This window comes from Hyla sarda, chromosome 4 (genome assembly GCF_029499605.1).
Source record: "Hyla sarda isolate aHylSar1 chromosome 4, aHylSar1.hap1, whole genome shotgun sequence".
Classification (NCBI taxonomy): Eukaryota; Metazoa; Chordata; class Amphibia; order Anura; family Hylidae; genus Hyla; species Hyla sarda.
In genome coordinates, this window is record NC_079192.1 from 178008258 (window position 1) to 178028939 (window position 20682).

General features: G+C 45.0%; 1 protein-coding gene across 2 annotated transcripts in view; it reads left to right on the forward strand.

The window, feature by feature from the left end:
• The window catches only part of IREB2 (iron responsive element binding protein 2), a 53304-nt gene extending 35491 nt beyond the window's left edge, over positions 1-17813 (forward strand). For both annotated transcript variants that reach the window (XM_056572900.1, XM_056572899.1), the window contains exons 15-23: positions 1040-1124; positions 1209-1365; positions 1874-1998; positions 3566-3670; positions 4348-4490; positions 4622-4769; positions 11775-11897; positions 13907-14092; positions 17335-17813. In XM_056572900.1, coding sequence (XP_056428875.1) covers positions 1040-1124; positions 1209-1365; positions 1874-1998; positions 3566-3670; positions 4348-4490; positions 4622-4769; positions 11775-11897; positions 13907-14092; positions 17335-17448 — 1186 coding nt within the window. In that variant the 3' untranslated portion in view covers positions 17449-17813. The remainder of the gene's footprint in view (positions 1-1039; positions 1125-1208; positions 1366-1873; positions 1999-3565; positions 3671-4347; positions 4491-4621; positions 4770-11774; positions 11898-13906; positions 14093-17334) is intronic.
• The last annotated feature ends 2869 nt before the right edge of the window (positions 17814-20682 follow it).

The following is a 20682-nucleotide window of genomic DNA, read 5'->3' on the forward strand; positions in this document are numbered from 1 at the left end:
CCTCCACTCTGAGCAGGGCAGGGCTAACAGCCTGATGCCGGGTATTTCCTAGAGTCCAGGAGAGTCGGTTTGCTGTTTCCTCGCGGTGAGTGCGGTTACCTGTTTGTCTTCATTTGTGTGTTGTTGAGTGACTTTGGATTTCTTGGTCCCCAGCACCTCCGGACTCAAGGGCACCAGGACTCCGCGTGGCCATAGTGACAGGTCGTTAGGCTCCTTATTATATGCTGTTATACAGCTGGGCATAGGTGTCGGTCCCTCTTTTCAGCAGTGCCCTCTATCTTGTGTTTTTATTATTTTTGTGGTTGTCGCCTGGGCAGAATGGAAAAAAAAACACTGGATGATCCCTTTAAAACTGTATTTAACTAAAGGGATTTTCACTATTCTAGATGAATTGCACTGGTGTGAATTGCATTAGTGTGAATGGGTTTCCGCGAGACCCGTTCACACTGCGGAATTTCCGCGGCGGACAATTCCGCCGCTGAAATTGTTCCGCGCAAAGAAAGAACATGTTCATTCTTTGCACGGATTCCGCGAGCACTGCATAGCCGTCAATGGTGACGGCTCAGTGCCCAGCGGCCCTAGCACCGGACTGAACTCGGCGGCGGCGGCCGCCAGGCGGAAGCTCCACTCGCGGAATTCAGCCGCGAGAATTCCGTAGTGTGAATGGGGGCTCATTGCACCTTACAGCTTGTCCATCTTAGTGGTGCAATTTCAATGTTGAGGAGTGTGTGAATGCTACAGAATGGCTGTGCTGTTTCAGAGGAATCCTTATTGTTGTTTCAGCTGTTGGGAAAGGGCTCAAAGTCTTCAGGACTAGCAGTCAGCCCTGATTGATTTATCCTAATATACAAATTGAGAGAGATCTATCAATCCAGCTACTGGGGACACCCAAATGATAAGAAGCTCCAATTCCCAGACAGTTATAACTTTGATTTCTCTCTCATGCTGCACATGCTTTGGGCACCATTAACCCAGTAATTGCGTCACTTTAAATTTAACTTGACAGCTCAATCTAGTATTTGTATTTTGTTTAATACAGGTTTGACGTCATTGGGTATGGATGCTCAAGATGTGTTGGTAACACCAATCCTTTACCTGAGGAAATTGTTGCTGCTATTAAAGAGGTATGGCAATACAATCTGTCCTTTTTACGGGACTGTGTGGTATACTGTTAAGTCAGATATGTTAGATGTGTTGTTTATTTTCAGGGGGAACTAGTGGCATGTGGTGTTTTCTCTGGAAACAAGCATTTTGAAGGGAGTAGGTGTAGTTGTATCCGTGCAAATTACCTGGCTTCCCCACCTCTGGTTGTTGCCTATGCCTTAGCAGGCACGGTAAACATAGACCTGCAAACAGAAGCTCTAGGTAAGTGCTAAATACAGACTCTGGGGGCAATAGTTTTTTGCTGTATGTGTGCATTTGGAAGTAACATAGAAACATAGAATGTGTCAGCAGATAAGAACCATTTGGCCCATCTAGTCTGCCCAATAATCTGAATCCTATGAATAGTCCCTGGTCCTATCTTATATGAAGGATAGCCTTATGCTTATCCCGTGCGTGTTTAAACTCCTTCACTGTATTTGTAGCGACCACTTCTGCAGGAAGGCTATTCCATGCATCCACTACTCTCTCTGTAAAGTAATACTTCCCGATATTACTGTCTTCTGTCCCGCATTACACAGACAACTCATTTATATGAATAAGCTATGTGTAGTGTTTTATTTCCCCAGTGCTGCATGAAAATGTAATACCAAACCCCAGATTACAGAAATTGAAGTTTGAGATTAATTTACTGTCAAGACTTTTTTGACAAGTAAGGGATGTCCAAAGTAAAGAACCTCTGTGGTTTAATAATTTGCCTAATATATTTCAGGGATGAATTCTCAGGGAGAGAAGGTCTTCCTACAGGACATTTGGCCCAGTCGTGAAGAGGTTTTACAAGTGGAAGAAAATCTTGTTATACCGTCCATGTTCAAAGAGCTGAAAATTAAAATAGAGGTATGAATAATCGGAAGCGTTATGCTAAGTCAAATTACACTGCACTACCAGCGATCATTGTTAAATGGGCATCGTCATTTGCTAAAACATTTTATGTAATCTAGATAATAACATTATAGGTATCTCACAAATAAAAAAACAGAAACACAGCCGCACATCCACCATTTCTATTTTGATCTACTTGCTTCTCAGCATAATTTCAAAAACTAACAGGTTGTTAGTGTACCTTTTGATCAAAACATGCAAGCCCACTCACCACGTCAAGGCCACCTGAAAAGAGTGGGACCCTAAACTAACACTGGCGTAGTGCCGGACAGTGACCACTGCTGCTGTGACACCAAGCCTACATGGGGAATGACCCAGTGGCCAGGCAGCCCCACTGCTGCTCGACCAATCTCCCGGCTCTGGGCCACACCACCCAACAGAGAGAGCACCACATCAACAATGGTCGCAAAATATTATATGTATATTTGTAATATACATTGGTTAAAAAAAAAATATATATTTTTGGGTGAAAAAATGCCCCATACTTCTGCACAGTGGAGGGACACCTAGTGTTAACAACACTGTCTTATCCCTGCAGCTATTGCCTGTGGGGTCTCTGTACCCAGACAAGATATAGGAAGTGTGGAACAAGCAGGCCTCTGTGCATGCCCTTGGCTTGTCAACCAGCTTGCTGTGAGATTCGGGGGCCTGTCACAGTGCCTCACTGCACAGAACACTCATTTGTCAGCTCTGGAGTGAGAGTTGCCATATGAAATGAAAGGTCAAGCCAGGGACCACCTTCTACTCAGTGAACTGCATGTATTTTGAGCAACACATACAAGAGGGCATAAATCCCTTCCCGCCACAGGACGTATGCATATGTCCCAGTTGCCTACATGCAACTGAATGTATTCATACATCCTAGCGATCTCTTGCTCAGTGCAATGCGCTGTAGGAAATCGGCAGTGGGATGCTGCTGTTGTTCACAGCCGGGGTCACGCCGGACTTGGCAGCATTAACACCATAGATGGCGTGATCAGTCCTGATCAGGGCATCTATAGGATTGACAGGAAGAGGGATTGTATTATAATGTCCCTGGAAGTCTTTTGTTTTCCCTTCAGAATGTGCTCCATAGTGTTGAGTGGTATGATCTTTGAGAATCGGGCAATAGAGGGCAATATGGAAGCTTTTTTTGATTGTATACAAGTGCAATGTTAAATTGTTATATTTTGCATGATCCAACAGTAACTTAAGGTAAGATATATCAAAACCTGTGCAGAGGAAATGTTGACCATTTGCCCATAGCAACCAATCACATCGCTTCTTATATTTTGCAGAGGCCTTTTTTTTAAATGAAAGAAGTGATCTGATTGGTTGCTGTGGGTAATTGGTCAACTTGTCCTCCATACAGGTTTTGATATTTATTTGTGGGACAACCCCTTTAGCACAAGTGGCAGCTGAATTTCTTGTAATGTAGTTGTACCTCCAATGTAAGCTGTGATGTATAGAAATATGTGCTTTTCCCATGTTATATTTTGCCCTTTAAACAGTGTCTAGTAACCCTTTTTTCCCTGCTGTACAGAAACAAAATACGAGGTGGAATCTTTTGGACTCACCAGAAAGCACTTTATTCCCTTGGGATCTTAGATCCACCTACATTAGAAGTCCTCCATTTTTTAACAAGCTGGTATGTAAACTTACATTTATGTATTTGATTCTCCGCCCAAATACTAACTTTTCTGTGTGGAGATTAAAATTAAAAATGTGTCTGTCATATTGGTTTGTTTAAGCTTTAGCAGTGCCGGCTGCGCATATGCATTGGAAAATATCCTAGGGGATACAAAAACTCATCCATAGACCCCCCCCCCCCCCAATACCAAAAGGTGTCAATGGCCTCTATTTGGGTGGTTTATCTTTTAGTGCACTATCCCACAGAACTGTATGCAATGGAAAAAATAGTACACCTCATGAACCTAGGTCCTCTACCAGGCACTACACATGGGCTCTTTTTGATAAGCTGTTACAACATGACTGACAGAAATAATGAGGAAAATGTGTAGGAAGTGGGACGTAACGAATGTTATTTTACACAGAATGTGTTACTAGAGTTATGCTGCCCTATCTAAGAACAGTATAAAGTGACTGGCACTTGTCTAAAACGATGGGTATTGGCAGTAAATCCTCATGAATATTGAGGACTAGGACTAGGACTTATGACAGGATCTCTAAAGAGGTTATCCAGGATTAGGACAACAGAACTGATTAGACCTGATTTATATAAGAAAAAACAAATTTTTTTGGAGTAAATTTGGTTATTTTTGTCACTGAATAAAAATCTTGTTTTTGGCACTTTATTCATTTTAGGACAAGGTCCCAGCCCCTCTGCCAGCAATCGAACGAGCCCATGTATTGCTTTACTTAGGGGATTCCGTCACTACTGACCACATTTCACCTGCGGGAAGCATCTCTCGTACAAGTCCTGCTGCCAAGTACTTGATTCAGAAAAAGTAGGTTTTCCACATTTAAACCTTTTTATACTGCCATCCACATATCCATGGCAGCAACTTGCTTTTTTCTTATGTGTTTGCAGCCTGTCCATTTTTGTGTCATATCTGTGTTTCTTCTTTTCTCCATGTAGCTTAGCACCGAGGGAGTTTAATTCATATGGAGCCCGCAGAGGCAATGATGCTGTGATGACTAGAGGAACTTTTGCTAACCTGAAACTTTTTAACAAGATCATTGGAAAATCAGGGCCAAAAACCATCCATTTTCCATCAGGACAGATGGTGAGTAATAAAATACATTTGAAAATGTTACTCTTGTTATGTACTTAATGTCTTTAATGTAACATTGAGAGCCCATGTAAGTTTAGTATTTAACATCTTATTTTGTCCAGATTGGTCCTTTTTAGGGGGTATTTGGCCACTGACATTTGAGGTGTGTCCATAGTATATTATCACTGATGTAGTGCAAAGCTCTTGTAACACTTATTAAATTCCTATGTCTCAGTCGCTCTTCATTTGGGGATACTGATGGGTATATGCTCTTGCCACTAGGAGGAACTGACAATAAATAGAAAAAAAGTCGGCTCCTCCCTGGCAGGATATACCTGCCCACTGGAAGTGAGGTAATCCGTTTTAGCTAGTGTCAATAGGGGGCAAGACGCAGGTCTGGAGTTCTCCAGACCTGGTCCTTTTCTTGTTTTTATAGTTGCTGATGTTTAGTTCGTTTTTTTCATTCCTTTTATTTTCGGTTTTCCGGTGGGGGTTCATGAGCATGGCATTACCTGTTCCCCCTTCTGCGATGAAGGAGCATGCTGCATAAAAGAATGGGCCAGCATCCCCTTCTCGCCAACAGCCAGTGCCAGGGTATTACCTCTGGTCCCCTCTTGCCCATGCTCGCCCCGCTGTTGCAGCCTGGCATGAGCTGGCCAAAGACTCAATCAGGGTGAGTATAGCCAAGAGCCAGGTAAGTATGTGACCCTGCCACATCACACCTCTCCCTCGGAGGGGATCCCTTATTGAAACCAGCTTCAGTGGGGTAGCCTGCAGGGCACCAACATGGCAAGAAAGCTCTCAGTCACTTCTCTGGGTTATGGTGGGACTCCATTGGTTGTTTCTTTATTGCGGAGTCTCCCTGGGTCTCTGTACCAGCGCCGCCACTCGATGGATCAGTGCTTGCAGTCTACCTTATTTTTTCCTGCCCACAGACTGAGCTAGTCTGGCAGACGGTACCTGCAGCGGCCACTGTCTCAGGGCGTAGTAATGGCTCCTGCCGGCCCTAACCTTATTCTGGCTGGCGGGAGCCATTACTACGTCATGTAGCTCTGCCCCAGGCTCTTCTTCCCAGGCTCAGCTTGCGAATCTGGAAGTAAGCTAGATCCTCCTTTACTGACCAGGATCAGTCACAGTGTGTGGGGGTGGGGGGGGATCTAGCGCAGCACAGGTTGTTTCTGGCTTTTGTGGCTGCAGCCGTCGGACTATTACTCAGGGTGGCCCACAATTCACCGGAGAATGGGCTTGAGCGGCAGTTGCCTCTACCGCACTTTCACCGCTCCAGCCATACTACACACGTGTGTGTGTGTGTATATGTATGTATGTGTGTATGTATCTATATATATATATATATATATATATATATATATATATATATATATATATATATATAATTTTTTTTTTTTTCTGGTGTCCCTGCATGAAGTTTCAGGACACTCGGGCTCATGCGGTTGCCTTCGTAGGGCACCTTTCTTCCTGCGCGCCCCCCTCTTTTCCTAGGGGACCGCTTGGATTTTTTCTTAAACATGCCGGTTGGGTATGCCTCTGGCATGTCCTTTTTTTTTTTCTACATGGTTCCCACTCCATGTGAGAGTGTCTGCGATCAGGTCATTGCCATGTCTGTGTGCCTGTGACTGTATTTCTCTCCCTGCCAGAGCAAGGCACCTGTGGGGTGCCCCTGATGGTGCGTTGGCATTCCTGGCGGAAGCTCATGGCCCTTTTTGAGGTTCCTCCTCTATCATATAGAAGCCTTTTTTGGCTGCACCTGGGTTTAGAGAGACTGCCTAGCGGCTCTGTTTCCCAGGAGGGTACTGGGTAACTGGATTAGTGGTTTTCCCCACCGCTGGTCACCCATCAGGGGAGTGTTCTTAGGATTCCCCCTCCATAAGTCACCTTCCACTTGTCTAACGCATCCGCGGCTGGTGCTCCGGAACCCCACTTCTAGTGCGAGGTATCTGTGGAAGTGACCCTGCGTGGGCATGGATTGGATATGATATCAATAGGCCAGAGAATGGTCTGCATGGTTTCCTCTGCTGCCTGTCACTCATCTTATAGCTGCCGCATCCGTGGCTGGTATACCGGTACCCCACTGCTAGTGTGAGGTGTCCGAAGGAGTGACCCGGTGTATGTTATGGACCCTATACCTGTAAGCTAGACAGTGGTCTTTGGGTTCCTCTGCTGCCTGTCACTTATCTTGTGACGGCTGTATATGCGACTGGAGTTCCGGGGCCCCACTGAAGAAGTGATCCGAAGAAGTGATCCAGTGTGTCCTGTGGACCCTATACAGGGCGACGGGGATAACATCCATGGCTCCTCAGCCTGCCCCAATCTCTCAGGATGGCAGAGATACTACCCATAGCTCCTGGGCTGTCCTGCCCTCCTCCATGCGACGGAGGGGCACAGTGATCACTTATCTGTGCTGTGGTCATCTTATCAACACTAACCTGGAGGTGTACCCTATCTATAAGCCAAACCGTTGCCTGCATGGTTTCCGCCGCCATTGGCCTCCCATCAAAGGGCCGCCGCCATCAGCCTCCAATTAAAGGGCTGCCGCAGGTATGGCTGGGGTTTTCCGTACCCATCTCCTGAGGTATCGGGAAGGGTGTCCCCGTGAGTACGAGGGACTGGATTACAGTCAGCCAGTCTTTGGTCTACATGATCTCCTACACCACCAGGTTGCCTTTTTAACTTAGCGTACTCCAGTACCCCACTTTTGGTGGGAAGGCTCAATGGAGGGACCCTGTGGGTCCAGGGATCTTATACCAGTCAGCCAGACTGTCAGCCAGACTGTTTACCACTGCGTCGAGTCCTACCTTGCACTTCCCACACCACGTCGAAAGTTCAGGTAACCCACTACCAAGGTGAGTTGCTGTGTAAGTGACCCCGTATGGTCCGTGGGCCCCATACAATGGTCCACCTTGTGGTTCACAGGGTACCCTACCAGGTCCCTCTCCACATGCCTGCCGCTCTCATGGCTGAAGGCTGGTAATCACTTTAGGTGTGTGGTCCTGAACGTAGTGACTCGGGGTGTTCCATGGCTATACCAATTAGTCAGCCTGTGTCTGCATGATTTTCCTGATCCAGCAGGTCACCTACCTTGTACCTGCTGCTTCCCTGGCGGGTGTCCAGTGACCCACTTCTCTGTGGGGTCCCGTAAGAGTGACTCTAACTTCTACCAGTGAGTCAGGCTGTGTCTGCATGGTTTCTGGCACCGCATGCATCTTCCTGGAGTGTAGCACCATTGGAACCTGCAGGTTCCATAGACCTTCGCAGGAACAGCAGCCATCTTTGTTCCCTTCTTGGGCACGACGTTGGACTGCTGAAAATTTGGTGATTGCGCGCCGTTCGGTGCTAGGCCTGTTTCCCATACTGCAGGACATGTGCTATGTCAGCAGTTGACACAGCTTCTGGCCCTTTTTCATAGGTTCCTGGGTTGTGCCCCATGCTGTTTGTTGATACATATACTCCTCACTTGCTTTGTAGTTATGTCTTTATCTCTTACCCAGCACCGATGTCCAGGGTTCAGATCTCTTCAGGGACTCAGATGTCTCCTCCATACCTTGGTTTGTTGTTGAAGAGTTCCTGAGGTTGCTATGTTCGCCAGTACTTTAACCCATTCCTGCAGAGAGGTGTTTGCATGCTCCTCCATTACCTGGCAGTCCCCCTTCCACAGGGAGTACAGCAATCAGGGGCTGGGGATGGTCAGTGCTTCACTTTCGACTCTACTGCCCTTTTTTCCCCCTCCAATAGGGGTGTTTTGCTATTTCACAGAGCGCTTTCTACTACCAAGATTGAACCATCTCTCTTCCCCCCCCCACATAGAGCAATCAGCAGAGCGTTTCGCCGGCTATAACTGGGTGCTCACTGCCCACTTTTTGCAGCCTTGCACTACCCTGTTTCTTAGTTGTCTGCTGCTCATGCAGCATGGGCACACTCCTATGCTGGAGGAGTCTATGCAATACTGTGTGACTCAACGACGGCAGTCTAACCACCATCTGTTGTTTGTGTCCTGATGTTGCTCTCTTCTTCTCTTGGTGCGGTCTCCCTAGAATGGGTATGTACATTCTTCCTTTTGGATGTTGTCAGTTGCGTGACACTGTCACAAGTCTTCTGGGTAGCCTGCATGTGCCCAAAACCCGGGAGTCCCAATTGGGTTCCCTTTGTCCCCCTCTCCTTTCCTGTCCTGACTGCATGTTGCTTCAGTGTACTCTGGTCCGTTCGGATCACCAGGTCCAAGGGCAACCTCCCTGGGTGGTGGGGGTGTGCCCTCTTCTCTAGTTTGGCCCTCCTGATTCTTAGAGCCATAGTGATGGTTGTGGTCTTGGGTGTGTGCAGGGCTTCTGCACTGACTTTTTTGCCATCTCATTTGTGGGACGATCTTTCTGTGCCACACTTCTTGTTCCCATATAGTCTTCTGGAGCGTCTCGAGTACGTGTGGCTTACTCACCCTACGAGGGTGGTACCTCCAGGAGCCTTGGGATCCTCCAGTTACCACTTCGACCGCTCCGTTGTTCGGGGTTCTCCTTTTCAGTGCATTCTGCTCCTCGTTTAGCTGTTTTTTCCTTTCTTCACTCAGGGTCCATGTACTCCTTGGGCGGAAGGAGTTCTGTCAGCTGGATTTCCGCCAATCTGGCCAATTTTAGCTTGTGGGACCTCCAGTTCCCACTTCGGCCGCTCCCTTCTCAGGGTGTTTCACTCCTCGTTTACCCCTATTTTCCTTCTTCTCCCTCAGGTTCCATGTACTCCTGAGACGGAAGGCGTTTCGGCAGCTGAATTATGCCAGTCTGGCTGATTTCAGCTTATGCGGAAACGTGGTAATCCTTGTCAGGTTCTTTCCCGCTGTTCAGGCTCTGAGCCATTCTCTCTGCTCTTCTCCCCGGGTGCTCGTGGCGTGCCCCTTGGACAGTGGTTTTGGAGCCTGCAATCTTTTGGGTCAGGTCATTGGTCTTGTTCTCTATGCCTCTCCAGAGACGGTTCCCGTCTTTCTTTTTTTCCGCAGGTTCTGGTCTCCACCTTGTCTGTGCTCGTCTTCTGCTCAGGCTTATGCAGCTCTACAGGTCGTTTTCTCGCCCTGCTCTCTTGAATCGGTTGATTCTCTGAATGGGGTTTTCTTGGAGTTCCCTTTTTTTGTGTTTCCCAGTCTGGCTAGCCCCTCTGTCTGGTTCTGTGCTTCCTTAGAGTGGCTTTCCTCCCTCCTCCCAGGATGGGTTCAATGTTTGTAAATCTCTTAGACAGTGAATGAAGTGGGAGTTGGGCATAAGCGCTGCTCTTGACCTTTTGTTTTTGTCATTGATGGGGGTCCCAGCAGTTGGACTCCACCAATCAGCCCGTTGTCACTTGTCCTATGAATAGGGAAGAAGGTTTAGTCTTGGGAAAACCCTTTCTCTGCCAAGGACGTATCTGATACGTTCTTGCTACTAAAGACTTTAGCTCAGGCTAGATTGCAACAGGAGCTGTGATTTTGGTATTGTTTTTAAAGGGGTACTCCCGTGGAAAACTTTTTTTTTTTTTTTTTTTTTTTTTTTTTTTTTTAAACAACTGGTGCCAGAAAGTTAAACAGATTTGTAAATCACTTCTATTACTTTTTTTTTTAATCCTTCCAGTACTTTTTAGGGGCTGTAGACTAAAGAGAAATCCAAAAAAGAAATGCATTTCCTCTGATGTCATGACCACAGTGCTCTCTGCTGACATCTCTGTCCATTTTAGGAACTGTCCAGAGCAGCATATGTTTGCTATGGGGATTTTTTCCTGCTCTGGACAGTTCATGAAATGGACAGCAGAGGTCAGCAGAGAGCACTGTGGTCATGACATCAGAGGAAATGCATTTATTTTTTGGATTTCTCTTTAGTATACAGCCCTTAAAAAGTACTGGAAGGATTAATATTTTTTAATAGAAGTGATTTACAAATCTGTTTAACTTTCTGGCACCAGTTGATTTAAACAAAAAGTTTTCCATGGGAGTACCCCTTTAAGAGATACTCTGAGAGGGAAAACATATTTCAAATCATCTGGTGCCAGAAAGTTAGATTTGCTCTCATTGTCCTGTATCCACCTCCAGCACCATGATCCCCAGAGATTGTATATGCTGCAGATGCATACCCTTATACTGTGTGTGTGTGTGTGAACATATTGTCTCATGAGATCACACTGCTGGAGCCACTCTTGACTGTCCTTGTTAGTTGGACAATGTTGAAATAGTCCTGGGTCATGCCCCCTTGAAACTTGCCAGTGGAGAGCTCCCAGTTGGCAATTTATTAATTGTTGGTGCTGAAAGTAATGGAACCAATTTCAGACTGAGCAGGGTAGTTAATAGATAAAAAGGGATCAGCAATTAGTGAATGACAAACCATAAAGCATAGCATCATTATTTTATTAACTCTGACAGTTGTTTGTTTTTTATATATCCCTGACAGATTCTGGTATTGACATTAAGGGCTGCAGTTATATATTATTTTTAAATTTGATTTTGTATTCTATTGGGTTGCATGTAAAATCAAAACCGAAAGACCAGGGAGTCAGGAGTTTGTCTGGCGCAGAGAGGAACCATCAGGCAGCCAAGTAAAATCAATGGATTTATTAGATGCAACGCGTTTCGCTGCGCATGCGCAGCTTCATCAGGCATCATGCCTGATGAAGCTGCGCATGCGCAGCGAAACGCGTTGCATCTAATCCATTGATTTTACTTGGCTGCCTGATGGTTCCTCTCTGCGCCAGACAAACTCCTAACTCCCTGGTCTTTCGGTTTTGATTTTACTCTTACCCAGGAGGGCTGCAGTGGACCTTCTTCTTTACTTCTTCTGCACTTTACCTTGTTGTGTGTGGGCGCACAACCAACTTTGGTAAGCGGCTTGGGAATTACCGTCCCCTACCCCCACCAACAAGATCTACTGATCCCGCACATGAGGCGCCTTCCTCCCTCTCTCTAGATTGGGTTGCATGGGAAGAGACATGCAATGATAGAGCGTACATGAATCCCATTTGTTGTCCGAACATACAATGCCTATTTTTTCCTCCTAGATGGATGTATTTGAAGCAGCAGAATTATATCAGAAAGCGGATATCCCACTTATTATTATAGCTGGGAAGAAATATGGATCAGGTAACTCAAGAGACTGGGCAGCCAAGGGACCATTCCTGCTGGTATGTTTTGCTTTTATAACATTAAGATATGTTTGCAGTGAGATATTCATAGTTATTTTTTGCAGTCTTCTTGAACTAGACTACTGCATTAGGCAGTGTATTATATTGTGGACGTCCAAAGTGAGAGCAGAACTCGCTTGGATATTTACTAAGTAGAGAAATAAAGAAATTTGCTGAAATTTGGCTCTGCCATGAATATTTGATTTCTTGTTGTTCCTATCCTTAAAGGGGTTGGTTATCCAGGGTTTAAAAAAATGCTGCTTTGGGGGTGGGGGAATAGAGTAAAAAAAAGCATATATACCTAACCTCTGTCCCCTGCAGCTCCCATTTTGGCGCTGTTCAGTCCCCCGATCTTCTGTCATCTTCTATTGAACACTTAAAACAAGACCTGTCTGCTCAGCTAATCACTGACCGCAGTGGTGTCCCATCTCGGCCATTGATTGGCTGAGCGGGAAGGTCCTGCAACAAGTGCTTGTCTTTGCAGCAGGAAGAAGAGGGGAAGGTCAGGGTGCTCCCACCCCAGCAGATGATTTTTAGCAAACACTGGCTAACCCTTTTAAGTTTCTGTACTCACTAGTGTCATAGATTTTGTTTATAATAACTGTGGCAGCTATCCTGGATCTCATACTGTCAAATTTTGAATGACCCTTATTGACTTCTGATTGGTTCTGTGAAGTTACTGTCGCCTTCTGGTATTTGTGAAAACAGTGCAAAGCTATTCCGTTAATAGTAACACAGATGGACTGGCAGAAATGCTAATGTGAATACAGAGTTACAGTTCCTTACTTAAAGGGATACTCTGCTGCTCAGCGTTTGGAACAAACTGTTCTGTACGCTGGAGCCAGCGCCGGGAGCTCGTGATGTCATAGCCCCGTCCCCTCATGACATCACGCCCCAACCCCTCAATGCAAGTCTATGGGAGGGGGCGTGGCGGCTGTCTCCCCCTCCCATAGGCTTGCATTGAGGGGACAGGGCTATGATGTCACTAGCTCCCAGCGATCGGAACGGTTTGTTCCAAACGCTGAGCAGTGGAGTACCCCTTTAAAGTTGGTCCTGAGTTTCTTGAGAAAGAAAAAATCCCTATTAGAATATCATATCTATTAGTATAGGTAAACATGTTCTACCCTTGACTTGGTTTTCAGTACATAAGTAGAACAAAAATAAAAGTCTGGACATAATCTAAATATGTACATCCCAAAATGAATGATTCAAAAATCTTCATTAAATGGGCACTGTCAGATTTTTTGTAATATGGTTGTTTAAAAAATGTTGAACATTTCATAAATAAAACAGCCCCTGAAAATCCCACCACTAGGGGTCCCCATATCTACTAGGATACTAAGATACTACTAACCAGTCCTGCAGCCACATTAGACTTGTCCATAAGTCATGGACAAAAGATGACTGATGGACAAGGCTGCATGAGCAGAGACACCAATCACCTCCCATCACCACAAGGGAGGGACACGCCCCCTTCCCCTGAGAGAATTTCTAACACTGTGAGCTAATGAAAAGAGAAATGTTTATAATAAATATAGGTGAGAGAGGCATTAGATGTATATGGTCAAGATTAGTTATTGAGCAACATATAATTCATTTATTATTTTTTTGTGGGATCTGTCAGGTACATTTTAAGTGGAAATTACAAGATAAGGCTAAGTTCACATTGCCGTTGTGCTTCATCTCGTTCTGGGTCCATTCGGCTTTTTTTTCTTCTCTCTGACAGGCCCCAAAAAAGCGTGTCTGAGCACAATGGACTCCACCAGGTCCGGACTGATCCCATTGACTGAATTGGGGTCTGTTGGGGATCCGTTAGTTTATCAGAGTTTAGAGGGGAACAAATAGTGCATGCACTATTTTTTTTTCTCCGCTAAACTCCCATCATGCCGACAGAGCTCCATATAACTGAGCCTGACGGCAATGTGAATAAGCCCTAAACCCTGCTTGTACCTGCTTTTACTATATATCTAATGACCTATCAATGTTCTTTTATTACTGTCTGCCGACAGGGTGTCCGAGCTGTCATAGCTGAAAGTTATGAGAAGATTCATAAGGATCAGTTAGTGGGCATTGGCATCACACCTTTTCAGTTTCTTCCTGGAGAAAATGCAGAATCGCTTAGCCTTTCGGGAAAAGAGCAGTATTCTATATCTATTCCTGCCAAGCTAGTTCCTGGAGAGAGCCTGGAAGTCAAGGTAGGATTCAGCTGTACATAGTCATTTCTTGAAAACATGACAGAAGTCAAAGGAAATCTTACCATCATTCTCTAACTAGTGCAAGCCTCTATTTAGTTCTGTAATGTCAAGGTATCATATATCAGTATGTTCTTTAGAGTAGAAGAGTGTAAATCATTTGTAATGTACAGTAAAGGGCCTGTTTAGACATTTCTGGTAGGTCTCCTTTGACCCTTTAACCCCTTAATGACGCCGGACGTAAATGTACGTCCTGGTGAGCTGGTACTTAACGCACCAGGACGTACATTGGCGTCCTATGCATAACCGCGAGCATCGGAGCGATGCTCGGGTCATGCGCGGCAGGTCCCGGCTGCTGATAGCAGCCAGGGACCCGCCAGTGATGGCGGACATCTGCGATTACGCGCATGTCCGCCATTAACCCCTCAGATGCTGTGATCAACACAAATCACGGCATCTGCAACATCGAGGTCACTAAAATGGATGATCGGATCGCCCGCAGCGCTGCCGAGGCGATCCGATCATCCAGAGCAGCAGACGGAGGTCCCCTCACCTGCCTCCGCTTCCCTCCACGGTCTTCTGCTCTGGTCTGCGATCGAGCAGACAAGAGCAGAAGATGACCGATAATACTGATCAGTGCTATGTCCTATGCATAGCGCTGAACAGTATTAGCAATCAAATGATTGCTATAAAGAGTCCCCTATGGGGACTATTAAAGTTTAAAAATAAAAGTAAAAAAAGTAAAAAATAAAAGTAAAAAAAATTTCAAAAACACCCTCCCCCAAAACGTAAATTGTCCCATTTTCCCTATTTCACCCCCAAAAAGTATTAAAAAAATATAGATATATATATATATAGAGAGAGATATAGAGAGAGAGATATAGAGAGAGAGAGAGAGAGAGAGAGATAGATATATTTTATATACATATTTGGTATCGCCGCGAGCGTAAATATTCACACTCTTAAAATAAAATGTTAATGATAACGTACGGTGAACGGCGTGAACGTAAAAAAAAAAAAAAAAGTCCAAAATAGCAGCTTTTTTTAATAAAAGTTTTATATAAGCAAATATGGTATCAATAAAAAGTACAGATCATGGCACAAAAAATGAGCCCTCACACCGCCGTTTAGACGGAAAAATGAAAAAGTTATAGGTCTTCAAAATAGGGGGATTTTAAACGAACTAATTTGGTTACAAAGTTTGCGATTTTTTTTTTAAGCGCAACAGTAGTAGAAAAGTATATTATCATGGGTATCATTTTAATCGTATTGACCCAAAGAATAAAGAACATATGTCATTTTTACCGTAAATTGTACAGGGTGAAAAATGAAACCTTCCAAAATTAGCAAAATTGCACTTTTCTTTTTAATTTCCCCACACAAATAGTATTTTATTTTGTTGCGCCATACATTTTATGGTAAAGTGAGTGATTGCATTACAATGGACAACTGGTTGCGCAAAAAACAAGCCCTCATACTCGTCTGTGGATGAAAATGTAAAAGAGTTATGATTTTTTTGAAGACGAGGAGGAAAAACCGAAAACGTAAAAATAAGATGGGCCGAGTCCTTAAGGGGTTAAGGATGCCCCCAGTTTTTACACTTGACAGTGTGCCAACTTTCAAATCCGGCATGTGTCTGTCTCTTTAAAGGAAAACTGTCAGATATTTTCTCCCGCACTATCCACACTACTGGTGGATAGTGCGGGAGACGCTGATTAAAACGAGCCCTACCTTACCCGGATCCGCCTGACCATTCGCCCGTAATTGTAGTTTTAATCTGTGTATATCTTGCTGTAACTGGCATGGGCGGGGCTTCTGCGCTTAACTGGCACTGACGTCAGCGCCGCTTATGAATATTCATCCCCCCCTCCCTCCCATTACCGGCAGGTCCCTGGCTGCTATCAGCGCATGACCCGAGCATCTCCGATGCTCGCTTTTATGTATAGGACGTTAATGTACGTCCTGGTACGTTAACCCCTTCCCACAGAACGCCGGGTTTTTAAGGCGGTGTATGCAGTGGGTTCGCGCAGAACACAGGGTTTTTAAGGCGTTCATATAATCATGGCTCCCACTGCAGCCCACAAGTTGAGCTCTGGAGGTTGTGCTACGGTAATTTAAATATCAGGGTAATCCTAATTGCCCCAAATGCAATGAGGCCGATTTCCTTCACTTTGTGTGGGGGTGCCCCAATGTCCGAAATTTCTCATCTGAAATAACTTGTTTTTTTGCCAAAAATTGACTATTTACTAAATTTTTTGTCATTTCTGGTGGCAATTTTGGAGAAATTTGGGGATTGGAATTTACTATGTTCAAAACTCTTTTGGGTTGCTTAGGGGTTAATGATGACCTGGTTTTTGGAGAAAGCGCCAGTGTAAGACTGCATTCACACCTCGTTTTTACATATCAGGTGCCGGATCTGGCTGGGGGAGGGGCAAACCGGGCTCTCCCGGACCAGGGCTGAAATCCATTTACTTTAATGAGCCGACCGGAGTCAAACGGTGACTCCGGTCGGCTCATTTTTGACCCGTATCCGGTTTTGTGACCGGACCTAAAACCATAGTATACTACAGTTTTAGGTCCGGTCAGGAAACCATATACGGGTCAAAAATGAGCCGACCGGAGTCACCGTTTGACTCCGGTCGGCTCATTAAAGTAAATGGATTTCAGAGCTGCTCCGGCTGAGGTACGGGAGAGCCCAGTTTGCCCCGCCCCCAACTGGATCCGGCACCCGTAATGTAAAAACGGTCAAAAATTAGCCTGTGTGGAGACAAAATATAGAAGGTGAGGGTGGGACAATCATGTGGGAGCCGGGATCATGTCACAGAGGCACAGCACAGGGCCCCGCTTGTCCCCGGTGCACAGAGCCCCGCTTGTCCCCGGTGCACAGAGCCCCGCTTGTCCCCGGTGCACAGAGCCCCGCTTGTCCCCGGTGCACAGAGCCCCGCTTGTCCCCGGTGCACAGAGCCCCGCTTGTCCCCGGTGCACAGAGCCCCGCTTGTCCCCGGTGCACAGAGCCCCGCTTGTCCACCCACACTTAATGTACTTGGTCTCCTCAGAGACACACAGGCAATTACTGCAGGGGTAAAATATTTAAAAATAAAAAATAAAAAATTAACCATTGTATATTACAAATATACATATAATTTATTATTTTCTAAAAAGTTTTTACAAATGACAGGTACACTTTAAGAGGAATAAATCAATCTTTTATTATTATTCATGAAATGTGTTTATTTTACTTCCAGACAAGCACCGGAAAGATATTCCATGTGACTGCAGCTTTTAATAATGAAGCAGAAGTCATGTTCTACAAGCACGGAGGAATATTAAGCTATGTGGCTCGTAAATACTTATATTGATGTCAGCAAAGAGAAACCAAGAACTCTCTGATTGTACAGATGCTTTTTGTGTGCTTGTACTTTTCTTTCCTCCTCAAAGACTGGTTGGTGGAAAATAATGAGTCACTGAAGCTTCTTCCAGCACTTTCAATAGAAGACTGGTGCTATGGGCATGCCTTCCTTGGTCCCAGCACGGGACAACTAACAATCATCACAATTGCTTCTACTTGCACATTAATTTGCAGGTGAAGTTTTTGACTTATCCTGAAGCCTTGTGCACAGTTTTGCTCTTTAAGTCCCACAACTGCTATTTTTGGACTTCCAGTGGCAGTATTACTGAATAAGTGATACCATTTTATTTAATAAAAAAAGAAAAGAAAAAACAACTGAAAAAGAAAAACATTCTTCCATTTAATGAGTTCCATGTCTCTGTCCTAGTATGGAAAGAAAGACACTTGCTTTTGCTTGTGATGACACACCAGACTCATTAAATATGTTCTGAAATAAAGATGCCTAAATCGTCTTTTTTTTTTTTTTTTCTCTAAAGAAAAAAAAATGAACACTTACAATATTCAATCCCTTCCAGTCCCTCCAAGAGGGGGAGAAAGAGAAAAAAATCTATACAAAGTTATTGCTTAGAGATGTTAAAGATGAATGCTTATTGATGATGATTTTTTTTTTTTTTTTTTCACTTTTTCTTTCTGTAGAGTCTGATATAGTTGCTGGTTACTTTACCCTTAGTTTCCTGCTTGTTTTCTAATCATATACCCACAGAGACCGACAAATTGTATGGGTCTTAGTTCTTGTTTATAAAACTTTAGATATTGGTGATGAAAATTATATAGGGGTTTTCTGAGACTTTTACATTGATGGTCTATCCTTAGGATAGGCTATCAATGTCTGAGGAGACACCCAGTATCCCACACAATGGATGGGGCTGGAAGCAAATGGCTGTTCATTCTGTAGTAGTCGTGCTATGTTACTGCAGCTGAGTATGTATATGTCATGCGTATCTGCTGCTGTATGCCCTGGAGGATATGATTGTAGTTTTTTTTCCAATCCAACTTGGTGCTCCCTGCTGCATCTCAATGTGAAGAACTGTCCTGAGCAGAAGTGGTTTGCTCATCTCTGGACGGTAACTGACAAGGACAGAGGTGGCAGCAGGGAGAATGTTGAAATGTATGGAACCTCAACATCCTTTAAGGCATACAGCAGCTAAGAACAGGAAGTCTTGAATTTTTTTTTTAAATAGCAGTAATTTACAAATCTGTAGACCTGTCTGGCACTTGATTTTTGTTTTTGTTTTTTTCCCCTCTGCAATACCCTTTTAGGATATGTTCAAATTAGGATTCTTTCGCACTACCGTCTTGTCCCTGCTTTTTAACAGCTGTTTTTGTGCTTCAAAAGGTCCTGCAAAAAAGTAAAAAAATAACTGGTGCTAACGGCTTAATATCATCCGTCAAAATAACAGGCATATTCATCCGTTATAATATCCGTCATGTACCGTTATATAGGGATCGACCGATTATCGGTATGGCCGATATTATCGGCCGATAATCACGATTTTGGGCAATATCGACAGTTCAGGAGGACGCCACCGGAGCCAGATGTGGAGTGGACCCCGGGAACAGGTAGTTATAAAACCGGGGATGGGGGGAGGCAATGGGGCCGGTGTGGTGCGGCGGGGGGAGCGGTGGCGGTGATAGGTCTCAGGACCCTATGGCACCGCAAAAGCCACTGCAGTGCATTGATTTAAAGCCCCCGCTTTAAATCAGTGATCTGCAGCGGTGTCGCGGGGGATAAATAGCAGATAACTTATACCGGAATATCGGTATAAGTTATCGGCTATCGGCCCTAACCTCCACCGATTATCGGTATCGGCCCTAAAAAAACGATATCAGTCGATCCCTCCTGCTGCCTGGTCATCTGTTTCACAGTACAGCGGCGACATGCCAGTCCATTCACCGCTGCTCATGTCCGTACTTGACAGAGATGAGCAGCTGGGAATGGAGGGACCTGTCCCCCCTGTGTGCTGCTTCATTCATTCACCACCGCCAGTTCCTGACATGTCTCCGCTGCTGCCCTGCTCCAAGCGCAATCAAGAGCGCACAGGGTACAGAGATGAGCAGTGGGGAATAGACTGACATGTCAGGAACTTGCGGCGGTGAATGAATGAAGCAGCGCACAGGGGGGACAGCTCCCTCCATTCCCAGCTGCTCATCTGTCAAGTACGGAGATGAGCAGTGGTGAAGGGACTGGCATGTCCCCGCTGTACTGTGATACAGATGACCAGGCAGCAGGAGAATCATTTATTAAATATATACATGGGGAGAATAAAATGATTGTACAAAAGTCGGGGAGGAATAGGATTATATGGAAATATGCACAGGAAGTTTAAAAACCCCGCCGGGAGCCCTGAATGGCTCCTCAGTACCGGCCATTCAGGGCTTCCGGCAGCGAATTTAAAAAATGAAAGTAGAAGTACCCTATACATCGCAGCTTGCTGCCCGCTCCCCTGTTTAATAACTTCTGATCACATTGGGTCTCAGAAGTGAGACCTGATGCGATCAATCCCTCAGCCCCTGTACTACTATCCCCAACATGGAACAGACTCTGTTCCATGATGGGGGTAGTAGTACAAACATTAATGTAGCCTCCTCAACCGCCGACAGACTCCCGCAGCCGGGGGAACTACTACTCCCATCATAGAAAGAAGTCCTTTCCATGATGGGAGTAGTAGTAGTCCCTCACACTGCAGGAGTCTGCTGATGTCACCTCTTCTGAGCATGCTCAGAAGTAATAACGGATATTATTAACCGGGTGCAAACGGATGACATTAAAGGCTCATCCGTTTGCCATAGACTTCAATGGTAAAACTTTAACGGCCGTTATTCCACTTTCGTGCCGTCAAAAATAACGTCCGTTATTCATAACTGGCTATAACTGGTTACATAGTTAGTATGGTTGAAAAAAGACATACGTCCATCAAGTCCAACCAGGGAATTGAAGTGAAGGGTGTAAGGGGATACGGGGAAGGGATGTTGTTTTATAATTCTGAATAATCATTAATGTTGTTTTGTTCCAGGAATGTATCTAACCCTGTTTTAAAGCTATTAATTGTTCCTGCTGTGACCAGTTCCTGAGGTAGACTGTTCCATAAATTCACAGTTCTTATGGTAAAGAAGGCGTGTCGCCCCTTTAGACTAAACCTTTTCTTCTCCAGACGGAGGGAGTGCCCCCTCGTCCTTTGGGGGG